Here is a 19,171-nt window from a genome sequence, read left to right as displayed (position 1 = left end):
ATAAACAAAGAATAATTCTCAAACGGATATTAATGGAATTTTTTATTGCTGTCTAAGAGAATATTTTTGTTGTGTTGTTTATATTTTACTCTCTATATTAACATTTTGAATGCTATTTTAATTGTAGATGGTTTTTGTTGTAGTTTTAGTAATTATATGAACTTTTTGATAGTTTTATTTAATACTGACCTTTTTTTATTTGGTCAAAATTATGTTTAATAGTTTAATTTAAATGAATTAATACCAACACTGATCAAATAACTGAAACAGATATTAATGGAAGTTTTCCTCTTCTTTGTGACATCCGTTGAGTCTTTATCCTTAATCCGTTTTGTCCTCGTTCCTCCATCCTTTCTCACCTTTCAGCATTTCAAGCTGCTTGTGGATGAGCTCCATGTAAAAGGGGAAGCTAAAGTGAAAAAAGCCATGAAGGAGTCTTTCCGTATCCTCGCTGACGTTAGTACCATTTGCAATACTTGTTCATACAAATATACAAACCTGTGCCAACCCTCTGCATGACATCGTGTTTTTCTTCCTGTCTCCAGGCCAGAGCAAATGGTCAGGGCAGCCTGTGCAACCAAGCAATTATGCTGATCACAGATGGAGCCATGGAGGATTTCCAGTCAGTTTTTGAGGAGTTCAACTGGCCTGACAAGAAGGTAACATACAATCTGCTCACTCCACAGGGGAACGGAGGCCATAGCATATGACGTACCCCTGTGGAAAAAAATTAAGCACCACATTTTTAGGTTTTCTGGATTTATTTGGTTTGAAAACAATTATAATATTGTTTTTTATACTGTAAAGATCTGAAAACATTTCTTACAAATTTCAAGTAAAGACATCATTGTTTATCATATTTATTTTCAGAAAACAACATCAGAAAAGCTAATGTTTTTATTTTGTTGTGACTGAAAATCAAAGTTATTCCACCAAATATGGTATCACATTTCAAAAAGTTGGAACTCTAAATCATTTACCACTTTGTAATGTTGCCATTCCTTTTCACAACACTTGGTACATTTAGGTATTGAAGAAACTAAGGCCCCGTTTACACTAGTGCGTTTTAGTTTTAAAACAGCGTTTTAGAATGAAAACGATTCGCGTCCACACTCGCGTTTTACCCAGCATTTCTGAACAGCTCTCCGTCCACACCAAAACACTGAAAACGCTCATCACGTGGCCACACACACACTCTCTGGCAAGCGCTGCAGCATTTTTACCCAGATGAGAGCTGTGCTGGTCGGACTGCTCATCAAGCATCTCCCGCTGGATCTTATCTCACTATATTTGTTAAATTTGATATTTAATTAATCTTGTTGTCTATATCTAACGACATATTCCCCGACTTTGGTCTTTTGAATCAATAACTTGTTCACAGGTAACGTGTTTTGGCTGAGCGCAAAGATAAGTTAATAATTAATGTAACCACGTACATTCTGTATATTGACTGATCGCTTGCCTTTATTTCCTATAATGTGTGAACTTATTGTGCGTTATACTTTCATAATGGCTATTATTGATTATTAAAACTGACATTCAGCAAAGCAGAGGATACGTTTCGTATTTTCAATGAAAATGAAAGGAGGCAGTGATGTTATATAGGCTCTGTTTTATTATAAATATGCATACAGTGAAGATGCAGCACGACGCCTCAGCATTTCTACTGTCTGTTAGTTGTTAATATCAAAATTAAAATAGGCAGCTCCTTAAATCATGTTTTCATTGTATTGTTAAGAAAGTGAAACAACATAGCCAAGATGATGTGTATAGGGTTATAAAGTACACTGTTCCCTTTTGAAGATTTACCGGACATGTCCTCAAGGGTCTGTTTTCCATATCAAACTTGCGAAGTCTGAACTTACAGGGAGAGGATGTGAGACTGAACTGTGTGTGTAGGCTACTTAATATTGAGCAAAGCCCCAATCAGATAGGCAAATGTCGGCAGCCCCACCTCAGTTTTCAGATGTCTTTTTTCCCCCCATCCACACTGAGACGGAGCAGCAGCATTTTATAATGAAAACGGCCTCTCCAGCATTTCCAAAACACTCCGTTGTCGACGCTCGAAAAACTCCGGCGTCGTGTGGACGGATATCGTAACCGTAGCAAAACTTTTTTTTTTAAAAACGCATTAGTGTAAATGGGGCCTAAGTGATGAAGTGTTTCAGGTGTAATTTTGTCCCATTCTTCCTGCAAACAAGTCTTAAGGTGGGCAACAGTATGGGGTCTTTGTTGCATTTTGTACTTCAAAATGTGTCACACATTCTCTATTGGAAACAGGTCAGGACTTCAGACAGGCCAGTTAAATACCTGTATCCTCTTCCTCCACAGCAGGACTTTGTAATGTGTGCAGAATGTTTGCTTTTTGTCTTGTTAAAATGTGCATGGGCCTCTCTGTAAAAGAAGGCAGCATACTGTGCTCCAAAATCTCTATGTACATTTCAGCATTAATGATGCCTTCACAGAAGTGCAAGTTGACTTTGCCAAGAGCACTGACACAACCCCATACCATGACAGACACTGGTTTTTGGACTTTTTTTATCCTTTTCTTCTTTGGTTTGGAGCACACAGCTTCCATTTCTTTCAAAAAATACCTAAAATACTTATTCATCTGACCACAGTACATGTTTCCACTGTGGGATGGTTCATGCCTGATGGCTCTAAACCCAGAGAAGTTGATGACGCTTCTAGAGACTGTTAACATAGGGCTTCCTCTTTGCACAACAATTTTCACTGGCATTTGTGGAAGAAACTACATATTATGGTACCTGACAAAAGTTTGCCAAAGTAGTCCTGAGCCCATGTGGTGATATCGCTTATAGTTGAATGATGATTCTTGATGTAGTGTCATCTGAGGGATCAAAGATCACCTTTGTTCAGCTTAGATTTGTGCCCTTGTCCTTTATGCACTGAAATTACTCCAGTGCTTGAATCTTGTTATGTTGTACATTGTTGAAGATGAAATATCCAAATGTCCTTATTTTCAATAATTTCAAAGATATTTCAAAAATTTTCTTATGTATTTGTTGGCAAACTTGAGATTCTCGGCACATATTTGCTCCTAAAAGTCTAGACCTTTTTAAGATGCTGCTTTTATACCAATTTATAATTACAATCACCTGTTGACATCACCTGTTTCAAATTACATCATTATTTAACCAATTTATCTCATTATTAGCCCTATATTTCCCCCAGTCCCAACTCTTTTTTGGAATGTGTTGCAGGTCTGAAAGTCAAGAAAGGATGTAGCTATATCTGTAAAAGAAGTGAAGTTGCCCAGACAAAACAAAATATTTTGTGTCCATATTGTCTGCAATGAAATACAAGTCAAAGTAATTGTGGAAATAAGTACTTTCTTTTTTTATTTGTGTTTCCATACTGTCCTAACTTTTTTGATTTAGGGTTGTACATTTGGATGAGATGTTATCAGTAGTTTACTGAATAAAGCACATAATTATAAACTACACATATAGAGAAACTTAATTTTCATGTGGTCTTTTAATTTTTCCAGATCTTCGTTCATCTTTGAAGCACAATTGAACATTTTTTAGATGAAATCTGACAGTTCTCTGATTACCATAGATGGCAATGGTCCTGAGGCATTCAAAGTACAGAAAAGCAACCAAAAACATTATTAAAACATTATATGTGACTTCAGTGGTTCTGCTGCAGTCATATAAACTCTAAGAATTTTCACCTGAACTGTAAAAACTATTTATTGAGGACTCAAGTTGTTTAGAATCACTTCTTTCTTTAAAAGACAGTATTTAAAAACACTTTATTGACTTTTTAAATTCACAAACAGCTACATTACATATTCAACATATTGAACATATTCATGGTCATGTTCAAAAAAAGCTAAATTAAAGCACAATAAGGATTGAGACTTGATTGAACAAGAAAGTGTGTTATATTTCATATGTAACGTAAAATGTAATGTTTTCAGGTACGAGTTTTCACTTACCTCATTGGCAGAGACATGACCTTCTCAGAAAATGTCAAATGGATTGCCTGCAACAATAAAGGTACAGCTTTTCTATGAAGTTACATCATTATTAGGTTTTCTTGGTCTGTGTTTGAGCTTAAGAGAATAGTTTAGACAACAACAAAAAAAGACTATCCTCATGTGGTTTCAAGACTGTATTCCTTGCTTTCTTATCACTGATGTTTTTAAGCTTCATAGAGTCCTATAAAAATGTAATATTCCCTGCTGTTTTTCAAGTCTTTTAACACAATATTGTAGTTTCTGAATGGAAATAGAAGTTGTTAATCTTCATGTCCAATATAAGGCGCAATGCTATTTATGTTATTTTTGGTCATTTAGCATGACCTTTCTAAAATGCCATTAATATGCACAGACACAGTTGGATAAGTTATAATTTTCTTATTACTTCATCTAAATAAGTAACTTAGATAAAGAAAATAAGTAAGTTACTTGAATAAAAAGTAATCTACGTCAATCTCAAAGCATCAAGAAAAGACAACAGATACTAAAGTCTTAATTCTTTAAATCCAGACCTTTTATTTTTTTAATATTAATCAAAATGTAAACAATATATGTATTAAAACACAAACATTTCAAAGAAATAACACCATATTTCACACATATAATATATTAGCATAAATTTACATTTCTTTGTTTCTTAAACATGTGCAGTTGTGGGGCAAATAAAAACATTTAGCTGAAAAATTTAGGTAATGAACCCTTTTCACGAGCCTATTACCCTTAAACGTTTTTAATGCTTAGATTTTTTCTAATAACATATCTACATTTATATGTGCTTACATATGTACTATATCATCTTTGCTTCAAATTACAAAAAGCAAATTACCTTTTGTGCGAGATGTTTCTAGTGCAGCGTCTATGGGGCTGAGAGTTCATTTGTTATTCTCTCTTCTGCCTGTCGTTTTCATCCTCACACTATTTTTTTTTTTCTATTTCTGAAAGTCTTGATAACACCATTGTGGAGTTTTTCTTTTATTATGTAAGCAAATTGGATTGTGCAAATAATTGTTTGTTGTGCTCTCCCATTCACTGCTCTCTAAGTTTACCCAACTATGACTTCCACTACTTAGAAACTCGGACATGTGGAAAGGGCCCATATGCAAAATGTCCGAATTACTCTGCTTCTCTGAATTTAAGCTAATACTGCATTGATTCTTTTTCTTCAGCATGTGCAGTTGTCTTGATAAATAATACATTCTTTAGTAAAAAATAAATAAAAATAGAATTATTCTGCAAAATATATATATTAATCTACTTTTCTGAATTCATTTCCTGTTGCTTTTATGCACAGTAAGGCAGGTTGTTTATTTATTAAAAATATAAAATGTGAGCAATGAAAATGTCAAGTAAAAATCTCTTATTTTACTTTTTCAGCAGAAAAGTCATTCATTTACAGTAACTAGTTATATACATAAATATAAATGTGTGACTACATAAAAGTTGACATTTTTAATATATTTAAAATTGTCATACAAATCAAACAAACCATTTTTTATGTTTTCTCATACATTTATATCTTTTTGGGAATGCAAAAGCATTATTCACAATGGAAATTAATATTACATAGCATATAGTCTAAATAATTAGCCCTTCTGAGGAATTTAATTTCCTCTTTAAATATTACCCAAATTATGTTTTACAGAGCAAGGAACACAGTATTTCCTATGATATTTTCTCTTCTAGAGAAAGTTTATTCGTTTTATTTAGGCTAGATTAAAAGCAGTTGTTTGTTGTTAATAAAGTCCTAACACTATTCTCAAAAAAAATTCTTATATTAATTATTTACAGGTTTTTATGCTCATGTCTCCACCCTGGCTGACGTACAGGAGAACGTCATGGAGTATCTTCACGTTTTGAGTCGGCCGATGGTCATCAATCACGACCATGACATAATCTGGACTGAGGCATATATGGACAGTGTGGTGAGTATGATTATTTCATCACTTTCATCACTCTTACCACCCATTTTTATCATTTTAAAGCATTTGAGTGTGGTTTTTGCTGTCCTGCTTAACCAAAATGCGTGCTGATGTGATCTTTCCCATTCATCTTAATCCTTTTTGCTATCAAACAGCTTCCTAACACTATGGAGGTAACTTAGTTAAACATTTTAGCATGTGTAAATAGAAATAGAGATGTATTTAGTGTAATTTACATTGTACAGTAGTTGTTAACCTAGTAACCATAGAAGGGTTTTTGTTGTTTTAGGACGCCCCCTAATGTTTATCATCATCCATTACATGATTTGATGGTTTTAAAGCAAGACATTGCATGCTAATAGGGACATTTTTGTTCTAAATTAGAATGTTTAATGTAAATAAACAATGAAACAAGGCATTATTGAATGAAATGTGTACTAATTTGTTTATTTTTCTAACAAAAAAGTCTGAACATTAGATGAAGTTTCAATCAAAATGTTTTAATTTGTTTGACATCTTAAAGTCAATGGTTTTATTTCTTCATAATTCAGAAAATACTGCATTTTAGCAGAATGAAATGGCATACATTATCATATGTATTTTTCAGAATACAGGTATAAATAAAAGTGGCAAGTACTTTTGTCACACATATTGTGACAAAAGTAAAAGGTTAAAGGTTAAAAAAAGTGTTAGTGCTGAGAAACTTTTCAAAGTGTTTACCTACACTGTCTTGCCTTAAGATCAACATGAAATGTAAACTACCTAACAAAAATCTTGTCGTCAATTCTAGTTGTAAGAGCACAAATAACGACTTGACTTTTAGTTGATCATTTGTAAAAGTGGCTGAAGGTAGACTTTTCAGATAAATCATCTGTTGAACTGAATCCCAATCATCATAAATACTCAGAAGACCTATTAGAACCCGCAAGGACCCAAGATTCTCACAGAAATCAGTCAGGTTTGGTGAAGGAAAAATCATTGTTTGAGGTTACATTCAGTATGGGGGCATGCAAAAGATCTGCAGAGTGGATGGCAACATCAACAGCCTGAGGTATCAAAACATTTGTGCAGCGCATTACATGAAAGACCACAGGAGAGGGCAAATTCTTCAGCAGTACAGAGCTCCTCATACTTCAGCCTCCACATCAAAGTTCCTGAAAGAAAATAAAGTGCCAAGGTGCTCCAGGATTGGCCAGCCCAGTCATCATATGTGAACATTATTGAGTAAGATGAAGAAGGAGGCATTGAAGATGAATCCAAAGAATCTTTAAGAACTCTGGGAGTCCTGCAAGAACACTTTCTTTGCCATTCCAGATAACTTTATTAGGAAGTTAATTGTGTCATTGCAGAGATGTATGGATGCAGTTCTCATGGGAGTCATACACTGTATTTATTCTTTTTTCACTGCACCATGACTTTATACTCTTTATACTATACATTATTTCCATTAAGTGACAAGACTTATGTCTAAGCAAAGTCAGACCTTACTGTCCTAATTAAATATATAGAATTAAAGGCATGATTTTATTTTACTTTGGTAAAATAAGAGTAATCTAGAGACTTTTTCCTTTCAAATAAGCTTCTTCTCATACCAAATGATCAACTAGAAGTCAAGTTATTATTTAATGTTCCTAAAACTTGGATGGGCGACAAGACTTTTGTCTGGAAGTGTTGTTAAAACCCATTTTTACTTTCAAAATGTGACCTATTTTCGAGTAAAACAAGAAAATAACATAGTTTGAGGATGTATTATTTCTGCAATTGGAATTGTTCTGTTCTGGAATCTTCAAAGGTGGACATGATGAAATCAGGAGCATGCATTTGTGTTGTAGTGTAATTAAATGGGGTCGATTTTGATTTCATGTTGCTCTTTTATGACTCTGTGCTTCATCTAAATGACATTGTTTCTCAAACCTCTTGCAGGTGTTCAAGAGCAAGGCTCACAGTCTGCTGTTCATGACGTCGGTGGCCATGCCAGTGTTCAGTAAGAAGAAAGAAACACTTTCTCATGGCATTTTGCTAGGTGTTGTGGGAACTGACATCCCCCTGCTGGAGGTCATGAAACTTGCCCCGCGATATAAGGTAAAAGAACACCGCTAACGCCAAAACTTTTTTAATTTAGGTCAAATATTAATATATGTATACATGTCATTTAAAAAAAAATATTTAAAAATTTCAAGGGGACTTTTATGTTTTTGCATGTATTTTATTCATTTTAAATGTGTAATAAATAACAATGTTTGTGAAGTACAGTAAACGTGTGATGAAAACAATGGAAATGCAAAAATACATGTATACAATTAAACACATTTACATTATACAAATTAAATAATATCTTAATCAAATTATGTTTAATTATTACATTTCATAGTTATTACTTAACATGTACACATAAATACACACAAAAAATAACTAATTTATGTATATTTTCCATTACTTGCTTGTATTTTTATGCCCCTTTAGAAATCAAATGTAAAATAATATTTTATTATTATTACAATATTGATATTAATGGAGATTTATACCATTTAAATTATGCGACCATAAGAAATAAAATCTATTTAATTACAGTTTAAACATATTAATATATTAATTTTGGCACTTTTATGTAACAAATGTGACTTTTTAAATGTTTAAATATTATAAGACAGAAAAAGACTGTGTAAATGTGAAATTATAAATCTAATGATGGTGTCGTTTAGCTTGGAGCACACGGCTACGCTTTCCTCATCACAAACAATGGCTACATCCTGGCACATCCTGACTTAAGACCACTGGTGAGTCCATCTGAATCCTCTTAGTGGCTCAAGCACTCAAACATCTGTTCTTCTGCATACAGCTGATCCATATTCTACTCATGTTATATTGATTTGTCATCCTGTAGTACTATGAAGGAAAGAAATTGAAACCCAAGCCTAACTACAACAGTGTGGATCTGTCCGAGGCTGAGTGGGAGGACACTGAAGACAATGTAAGTTTTGCATACATACTGTAAATATTACAGTTTTTAAGCTTAGCAAATAAGTCTTAATGATGTCCTGCTGTCTGTGCAGTTGAGAACAGCCATGGTGAAAGGAGAAACTGGTACTCTGGCGTTGGATGTAAGAACAGCTGTGGATAAAGGGGTGAGTTTGTTTGCATTAGCACTCAATTGCATTAGCATTTATGTTACTAAATTGGTTGAAATGTACTGTTCTCTCACCAATATGTCTATCTAAGACAGTATTTTCTATTTATTACAGTACAACTTAGATTGGCATTTCAAGGTTTTTCCTATGAACAGGTCTAATATGATGATACTTCTTCTTGGTGTCATTAAGTATTGCTGCTTGTTTATTAGACCTCTAGGAGTAACCATCCAGTAATACCACCTGAGGGAACCTTGATGTAAAAACAACAGCAAATTGACATTGACATTAAAATTCGATTACAGCATATGCAGTATATGTTTTTCATGCACATGTTGGATGTCAATTAGGCGTTTATGATGATTCTTTTTACATTAAGTTGCCAACTCGGGCGAGATAACAATAGTGTTCTCGCTAATATCTCGCTTATATCTTCATGATTTGTTCAGTCACATATTTTTGGTAATTAGTATGTTTGTTGGGCCTTGAGAAAATATACTGTAGATCTGAGTATTATTAGAATAACAGGGAAAACTAACTTATATACTGCATGAAAAGCAATGGTCCTAGTATTGAGCCTTGCGCCACTCCATATTTAACTTGATCAATATAACATTTTATTTACTCTGACAAATTGATAATGGCCAATTGGACAGTTTGAACCATCGGAACAGTTTTGGAGACCAACACCATCCCATAAATCCAACCTAAGTTTTAAGCATATTGAAGAGAATGTTGCTGATGGTTGCATTAAAAGCAATCATAAGGTCAATTCACACAAATGTGCGCTCACTGGCCACTTTATTAGGTACACCTTACTAGTACCGGGTTGCTGCAGATTTGACGGCTGCACATCGATGATGTAAATCTCCCGTTCCACCACATCTCAAAGGTGCTCTATTGTATTGAGATCTGGTGACTATGAAGACCATTTGTGTACAGTGAACGCATTTTCATGTTCAAGAAACCAGTCTGAGATGATTCACGCTTTATCACATGGTGCATTATCCTGCTGGAAGTAGCCATCAGAAGATGGGTACACTGTGGTCATAAAGGGATGGACATGGTCAGCAACAATGCCCAGGTAGGCTGTGGCATTGACATGATGCTCAATTGGTATTAAAGGGCCCAAAAGTGTGCCAAAAAATATCCCCACACCATTACACCACCACCACTAGCCCGAACCGTTGATGCAAGGCAGGATGGATCCATGCTTTTATGTTGTTGATGCCAAATTTTGACCCTACTATCCAAATGTCACAGCAGAAATTGAGACTCATCAGACCAGGCAACGTTTTTCCAATCTTCTATTGTCCAATTTTGGTGAGCCTGTGCGAATTATAGCCTCAGTTTTCTGTTCTTAGCTGACAGGATTGGCACCTGGTGTGGTCTTCTGCTGCTGTAGCCTATCTGCCTCAAGGTTGGACGTGTTGTGCGTTCAGAGATGCTCTTCTGCATACCTTGGTTATCAAGTGGTTATTTAAGTTACTGTTGCCTTTCTATTAGCTCAAACCAGTCTGGCAATTCTCCTCTGACCTCTGGTATCAACAAGGCATTTGCGCCCACAGAACTGCCACTCACTGGATATTTTCTTTTTTTCAGACTATTCTCTGTAAACCCTAGAGATGGTTGTGTGGAAAAATCCCAGTAGATCTGCAGTTTCTGAAATACTCAGAACAGCCTTTCTGGCACCAAAAACCCATGTCACATTTAAAGTCATTTAAATCACCTTTTGTCCCCATTCTGATGCTCGGTTTGAACTGCAGCAGATCATCTTGACCATGTCTACATGTCTAAATGCATTGTGTTGCTGCCATGTGATTGGCTGATTAGAAATTTGCGTTAACGAGCAGTTGGACAGGTGTACCTAATAAAGTGTCCGGTGACTGTAAATTTGCAACAATGATCTGTTTAAAAGAAAATATAATTTGTATTGTAACTCTGTTGAGTGCAGTTGAAATGGTCAAATCCTGACTGAAAATGTTCATAGATACCATTTCTTTCAAAGAACAGACATAATTTTTAAGATACATTTTGCATGATTCTACATGAAAGCCTCAAACAGTTACATTCATTTTAAAGTTGTCATTGAAAAGTGCAGCTACATTTACCCGGAGAACATATTTCAGATTACACAGAAATGTACTCTCAAATATTTTCCATTAATTTTGATGTCTTTAAAAAAAAATTTCTTTTTTTTTCCTGTAATATGGGATTTGAATTTATTCTCCAGGGTTTATGCGAGAGTCATTCTTTTAATGCATTTAAAACATAAGGTGGCAATTTATAGTGCTAAAAGTAAGCTGTAATTAATATATTTTTCTTTCTTTCACCCCTCAGAAAAGGCCCTTGTTTCTCAAAAATGATTATTTCTACACAACCATCGATGAAACTCCATTTAGGTTTGATACGCTTCTCACATTGTCCAAATATGTCCTTATCATACTTCTTCATTTGGAAAAAGATTATTGAAAAACACACTGACGTCATTATAAGATTTCTGTTCATGGTTTGCTTCCAGCTTTGGGATGGTGCTTACGAAAGGTCACGGCCAGTACATGTTCTTTGGGAATGTGTCAGTGGAGGAAGGTGAGCTCAGCGTATGATTTATAGCATGTGTGATACACTGGTGTCTCTGTAATCAGGTGGAAATCATACACTGGCTTGGGGTCAGAGTGACTTTTTTTGCTTTGTGAGTATGAAACGTTTTAGCAAGAATGCAGTGAATTGATCGAAAGTGACAATTTGTGTTTCAAATATATAATACTATTTGATTTTCTGTATTTCTAAAATAGATTAAGCTTTAGTGAACAAAAAAGCAAAAGCTAAAACAAGCCATTTATATGAAATTGTATATACATTTTACATGTAATGCTTACATAAGTAATATAGAAATCTTATATCTATTATGAAATTTGATAACACTTAAGAATAATGGTCCATTAGTTAACGTTGTGTTAGTTAATGTATTTTTTTTCTTGTACAATATATTTATTACTTTTTTCAATTTGCATATCACAACAGATTACACAATTACAGAATAATAATCATGAAGACACAGCAAACTTTTTACCCCCCATTCTCCCTCCCAACAACCCAATTTATATAAATATATACAATTTATATAAACCAAATCAACAATTTATATAAATATAAATAAAAAAGGGATATGTTTAAATCAGGTAGAGAGTGTTTCCTGAGTCTGTTTAGACCATGATACTTCCCATATTCCTAAGCTTGTTCTTGTTGTAGTAAACTGTCAACACTTACATTGTACTTCAGGAAGTTTTTAAAAGGTCTCCAGATATCTTCAAACAAATTTAGTTTTTTTTTGACAATGTACGTGATTTTTTCCATTGACATATGTGATGCCATTTCTTTAATCTACTTCCTTTTCTAGGTTCATTTATATTTTAGTTAATGTATTTACTAACATTAACTAAGTAGGAATAATCTTGTAAACTATTTAATAATCATTATTCAACATTTATTAATGCATTATTAAAATGAACTGTGAGTTAACATGAACTAATGTTATGTAAGTAAATATACATTAACTAACTTTAACACGCATGAATAAATATTGTAATAAATGTGTTGCTAATAGTTTGTTTAAAATAAATACATCACCTGATAATAACTATTGGACCATTATTTCAAAATGTTACCTGAAATTATTGTGGAAATGATTTTATATTTATTTAACCCTTTGTTTAGTTAAAAAATAATGATTTAAATTTTTGTTATGGAGTTTGTTAGCTCTAGGTCTGGGACACGGTTAAACCAATGAAACATACTGTATACCTAAAAGGTATAAAACAGCAAAAATGAATTATACTATAAAGTCAGAATTATTAGCCCCCCTTTTTTTATATATATTTTCCAAATAATGTTTAACAGGGCAAGGAAATTTACAGTTATTACAGTATTACAGTACAGTAAATTACAGTATGTCTGATAATATTTTTTCTTCTGGAGAAAATTTTATTTGTTTTATTTCGGCTAGAATAAAAGCAGTTATTAATTTTTTTAAACACCATTTTAAGGACCATTTTAAATTATTAGCACTTTAAGCTATTTTTTTCAATAGTCTACAGAACAAACCATCATTATACAATAACTTGCCTAATTACCTTAACCTGCCTAGTTAACCTAATTAACTTAGTTAAGCTTTTAAATGTCACTTTAAGCTGTACAGAAGTGTCTAGTAAATATCTAGTAAAATATTATTTACTGTCATCATGGCAAAGATAAAATAAATCTGTTATTAGAAATGAGTTATTAAAACTATTATGTTTAGAAATGTGTTAAAAATAACTTCTGTCTGATAAACAGAAATTGAGGTAAAAATAATTCAGGGGGGCTAATAATTCTGACTGCAACTGTATATATGAGAAATGGCTTAATAAAAGTAAATCCCTGGAAAACAGAAGTGCAGACATTGAAGAGACACTCAAGTAAGACGCTGTCGAAGCGCGGTGGAAAAATAAAACTGCTTCAATAACAGATAGCGAGCTGCTTGATAGCTACTAACCAGTTTTTGTTTTCTTTAGGTCTTCATGATCTTCAGCAGCCAGACCTCACTATAGCAGAGGAATGGTGAGTACTGAAGAGATTAGGTGAGGGTACACACCCCAAAAAACAAAAAATTAATGCTATGTTAAGCTGACCCAAATGTCTGTGCCCCTTTAGGACATATTGTGAGACAGATATTGACCCGCAGCACCGTAAACTCAATCAACTTCAAGCTGTGGTTCGATACCTGACTGGAAAAGAGCCCGAATTGGAGTGTGAGTTGTCCTCAACTGTTTCTTTTTAACTGTATTTTCTATTTTTTTCGGGCTCCCTCCCGTTTGCAAGACGAGAGGGGAGTTAAGCTCTGGTAGATCTCAAGAACTCCCCTGTTGTAGTAGCTAATGAACAGATAGTAATTGCTTTTAAGAGATAACTACTTACTAGGTGCCGATTTGGATTAGTCAATTAACTTAAGTTGCATGTATTTGGAAGGTGGAGAATACCGAGGAAAACACACTAGAGCAAAGGGAGAATGTGTAAACTCTGCACAGAAATATCAACTGAAGCTAGAACTAGGTCTAGAACCAGTGACGTTTTTGCTGTGAGGCAACAGTGTTAACCATTGGGCCACCGTGCCACCCATCTAGAAAAGAAGGAAGAGTAGCGGTGGAAGGGGGATTCTACAAAACAGAGATGGCTATGATATGGAACTTAGGGTAGGCTCAGGAATTGTCTCATTGGTGAATCATTAATTAGATCAGTGGTTCCCAACCTGGGGTCCGCGCCCCCCTAAGGGGGGCGCCAGAGTTCACAGGGGGGGCGCGGGAGAGGATAAGTATTGAGGTAGAAAAAGGCATAAAAATGCTCCACTATTATAAAGGGCTTTGCAATTAATCTAAAATCCGATTTAGATTTCGGTTTCAAACGATTATAAAAAGCATTAATCGAGATAATTGATTATTGCATCATATTTCGCCACAGTTGTACACGTGTTAGTGTTGCTCTTAAAAGCGCGAAAGAGCTTATGTGTGTGTGCAGCACGATCACGCAGTCAGAAGCATGTGGCCGGTCAGCATTCACTCTCATTCACACACTGAGACGAGCAGAGGAGCGCAGACATCTAAAGTCATCTTAACGTGAGCGCTTTAATGGTCAAATAGGTGTCAAAACGCGGTGTTTAGTGATTATGTACATTAACACTCATTTGTGTAATAAACAAACGAGTTGAGGATCAAAAGACGTGAAAGAGAAACCATTAAAGAGACAGCGCGCTATATAATCCTTCTGCCGCCTGTTTTTATCAGTATTAAACAAACATAACGAGAAAACCCTCGCTGCTCTTGACTGAAGGACTGCTGTAGCTAAAGTGTTTTTCTTACAGTAAAGATTCTTAAAGCACAGTTTGTTTCACATTTTTATTCTATTGTATTTATTTCTCTTTTTCCTTTGCAGGGTGGAAAATAACTGTATGTATACAGTTGAAGTCAGAATTATTAGCCCTCCTGAATATTAGCAAACCTTTTCCTGCCCAATTTCTGTTTCATGGAAAGAATATTTTATTAACTTATTTCTGAACATAATAGTTTTGATATCTCATTTCTAATTACTGATTTCTTTTTGTCTTTGCTATGATGACAGCACATAATATTTTACTAGATATTTTTCAAAATACAAACATTCAGATTAAAGTGCAGTTCAAAGGCTTAATTAGAGTAATAAGGCAAGTCATTATAACGGTAGTTTATTCTGCAGACAATCAAAATTATATATTGCTTAAGGGGGCTAATAATATTGACCTTATATTGGTTTCAAAATATTTAAACCTTTCTTTATTCTAGCTAAAATAAAACAAATAGAAGAAAAAATATTATAGGAAATACTGTTAAAATTCCTTGCTCTGTTAAACATAATTTGGGAAATATTTATAAAAAAAAAATCTCAGGAGCGCTAATAATTTTGACTTTAACTGGCAATGGTTTTGAATAATCGTGATTACAATTATGACCAAAATAATCGTGATTATGATTTTTCCCAAAATCGAGCAGCCCTACTATTATATATGTATTTTTAAGTACCAAAAAATAAAAAATAATCTAAACACATGCTTAAAATTCCAACATAATAGTGAAAATAATTAAAATAAATAACTTTAAATAATTATTTAAATTTTGCTCAATCTGCTTGTCAACGTGTCGTAAAGGCAAAATCAAAACAAAAATGGCAGACAAACGTAAATGCAGTGATTCTTCAGAGGCGAAGAAAAAGATTAGACAGTATGACAAAGCCTACCTAAATTTTGGTTTTATTGAAGGCCAAGACAAGTTAAAACTGATTAATTAATATTTTAATATTAAAATATATATTTTCTATACATATTACTATATATTAATATTACACAAACAAACACAGACACACACACACACACACACACACACACACACACACACACACACACACACACACACACACACACACACATATATATATATATATATATATATATATATATACACAGTACATATGTGTGTGCGTGCGTGTGTATTTATATGGTGGGGGGGCTCCAATGTTTGTATATGTTCATGGGGGGGGCCCCAAAGAAAAAGGTTGGGAACCACTGAATTAGATAACGCGGGACCAGCCACAAGCAATCATAAGCACATGATCCTCTCGAAGTAAGTTTATAAATAAATTTCACATATGCTTCGAACAGCCCCACATGATGTTCTCCTCCTCCCCAGCTATTTGCTTTACTACTATAGTTCATTATGTTCTCTAATTATCTTCAGAGTGTTTGCAGCATGCTAATTAATGTTGTGAACATTTTAATTCACGTTACCAGTAAGCCACGTTATGCTAACCATTCTAGAAACATGCACAATAATGCTAACATCATGCAAATTTTGGGCTAACAGCATATGAACATTACAATCATACTAGAAAAAAAAATAAATAAAAAATAAAAAATAAAATATATATATATATATATATATATATATATATATATATATATATATATATATATATATATATATATATATATATATATATATATATATATATTTGAGTGCAAATAAAATTGCACATATGAAACACCTAGCTCTAACATGCTAAAAAGTACTACACATTACCCACATCCCAACATACCCAACATGAGTGCAAAACACACAGGAACATTCTAATTTATAACATGCTAACATTTTAATTTATGCTAGCAAACATGCCAACATGCTTATTTTTGTTAACATGCAAAATACTGTAAACATACTAGAACTATGCTAGCATCATACAAATTATTAGCAGTGTAAAAATGTTAAATTATGTGGTGAACAAACATTAGCCATCTGTTAAAAATATTAGCAAAATCTTAATTTATTTTAGCAACATGCTAAACATGTTAGCCATGTGTTACATCGTGTTACAAACTTGTTAGAAAAGGTTAAAAAGTTGTCAGTATGTAAAAATGCTAACAAGATGCTAACATTCATGCTAGCTAAATCATGCAACATGTTAAAACTTATAGCTCACAAAGCTGCTTTAAACATTCAGGAAAAGCTTCCTCTATGAAAGATAAAATTTTGTTACAACAAATTTTACCATCTACTTTGCTATGCTTTTTGTTATTTAACCTTGTTTGGTGCAGGGTATTTCCAGAAATGCCCTCTGCTAAGGTATTTGTGTTATCCTTGCAATAGGTGATGAGATACTGCTCCAGCAGGTCCTGTTTGATGCAGTGGTAACCGCTCCACTTGAGGCCTACTGGACAAGGCTAACGCTAACCCCTCCTGGGTAAGAGGCTTTATATAATCAGTGTATGCTGTGCATTAGCCACCAACACAAAGCAAGACGTTTTAGTGTGCCCTACAAAATCCTGTTTTGGAGAAAAAAGACATCAGTGTTTTTAGTCTCTTTGCTTTTATCTGTTTACAGTGTGGATGAAGGCATGGAGTCGGCTTTCCTTGGGACACGCTCTGGAGTCTTGCGTGTCATCAGATATACAGGAATTGAAAAACGATTGGGAAAGTGAGTAAAAAAGAAAATCAAATTCTTCATTGCAAACTTATTAGTGATATATATAGTGGGGGAAGTAAGTATTGAACATGTCACCATTTTTCTTAGAAAACATATTCACAAAGGAGCTGTTGATTGGAATTTTTCACTGGAATGTTGGTAACAACCAAAGAAATCCATTTATACAACGAAAACAAAACTAATTAGTTTACCAATGAAGTTATGTATAATAAAATAAAATTACAAAGGGAAAAAGTATTGAACACATGAAGAAAGGGAGGTGTGGAATGGCAGTTAAAGCCCAGACAGCAGCTCAAATCTCTTAGTAGTTAAAATGCAACCCTCTGCCCTATTATTCCCAGGAATAAACATGCTCAATTCGTATTTCCCTCACTGTATGCCTTTATATTTTTGTAAAAGTGACATATTAGCTTTGTCCGAAGTCGCATGCTACCCATGCAGTTAATTAATTTTAATTTAACCATACTTTACGACCTTTGATAGATTCAGATGTAATACATCCGCCATGTTGCCATTATAATATGACCTACCCTCATAAGTTATGCCACTTTATTCGCATTCATAATGTCTCAAGTACCGCTTATGGTATAGTAAAGTGTTCATTGGGTGATCACTTCAGAGTCTACTGGTTTACTGAAATAATGTTTTTCAAATACTATGAATTTCGACATCATACTCAGTACTCAGCTTACATACTGTTTAACACAAACAGTCGGGAACTATGTAATTTCAGACACACTGATTATACTTTAAATATGTAAAAATATTATCTGTCTACAACTTTTTTTAGAAATATATGCAATAACAATAAAACTTCAGTATGAAAATAAAATTATAATAATGATGATAGTCATTCATAAGTTGAATGATTAATACATGTATCTAAAAGTTATATTTTAAATCATATTCAGTATGTGTGTAAATATTTATACATAGATTTTAGATATATAAAACAAATCCTTAAGTCATTTTCTTTTCGGCGTAGTCCCTTTATTAGTCTGGGGTCGCGGAATGATCCGTCAACTTATCCAGCACGTTTTACGCAGTGAATGCCCTTCCAGCCGCAACCCATCTCTTGGAAATATAAAACAAACATTTTAATTAAAAAAAAAAAAAAAATATATATATATATATATATATATATATATATATATATGAATATGAAAAATTTAATAAAACTTATAAAATGATATACATTTAAAATGTCAAAAATGTCAATTTTAATGTATAATAAAATTATTACAATTCTTAGTTTAGAGCATTTTGAATAAAAGATTTTTTTGTTTGTGTAAAATGGTTAAATATGTGCTTAACGGTGTAAAATGATATTAATAATGATAGTCATTCCTAAAAGTATAGTTAATTAATAAGATATGGTATTGGTACATCTATCTATCTATCTATCTATCTATCTATCTATCTATCTATCTATCTATCTATCTATCTATCTATCTATCTATCTATCTATCTGTCTGTCTGTCTGTCTGTCTGTCTGTCTGTCTGTCTGTCTGTCTGTCTGTCTGTCTGTCTGTCTGTCTGTCTGTCTGTCTGTCTGTCTGTCTGTCTGTCTGTCT

At 33.6% G+C, this 19,171-nt stretch overlaps 1 protein-coding gene across 7 annotated transcripts in view; it reads left to right on the top strand.

Moving 5' to 3' along the window:
- cacna2d4b (calcium voltage-gated channel auxiliary subunit alpha2delta 4b) overlaps window positions 1-19,171 on the top strand; it is a 72,293-nt gene that overhangs the window by 25,868 nt on the left and 27,254 nt on the right. For 4 of the 7 annotated variants that reach the window (XM_087312099.1, XM_087312103.1, XM_087312104.1 and 1 more), the window contains 14 exons: window positions 367-456; window positions 546-659; window positions 3,947-4,025; window positions 5,795-5,928; window positions 7,849-8,007; window positions 8,628-8,702; window positions 8,810-8,896; window positions 8,979-9,050; window positions 11,394-11,455; window positions 11,575-11,642; window positions 13,607-13,652; window positions 13,746-13,843; window positions 17,261-17,354; window positions 17,496-17,588. In XM_087312099.1, the coding sequence (XP_087168225.1) occupies window positions 367-456; window positions 546-659; window positions 3,947-4,025; window positions 5,795-5,928; window positions 7,849-8,007; window positions 8,628-8,702; window positions 8,810-8,896; window positions 8,979-9,050; window positions 11,394-11,455; window positions 11,575-11,642; window positions 13,607-13,652; window positions 13,746-13,843; window positions 17,261-17,354; window positions 17,496-17,588 (1,271 nt within the window). Of the gene's footprint in view, window positions 1-366; window positions 457-545; window positions 660-3,946; window positions 4,026-5,794; window positions 5,929-6,080; window positions 6,099-7,848; window positions 8,008-8,627; window positions 8,703-8,809; window positions 8,897-8,978; window positions 9,051-11,393; window positions 11,456-11,574; window positions 11,643-13,606; window positions 13,653-13,745; window positions 13,844-17,260; window positions 17,355-17,495; window positions 17,589-19,171 lie in introns of all 7 variants that reach the window. The other 3 variants (XM_087312105.1, XM_087312100.1, XM_087312102.1) reach the window with 1 other exon arrangement.

The sequence above is a fragment of the Danio rerio genome, chromosome 25 (assembly GCF_052040795.2).
Source record: "Danio rerio strain M-AB ecotype USA chromosome 25, GRCz13ab, whole genome shotgun sequence".
NCBI classification, from domain to species: domain Eukaryota; kingdom Metazoa; phylum Chordata; class Actinopteri; order Cypriniformes; family Danionidae; genus Danio; species Danio rerio.
Note: the sequence above shows the minus strand (reverse complement) of the source record. Positions and strands in the feature narration are given on the sequence as shown.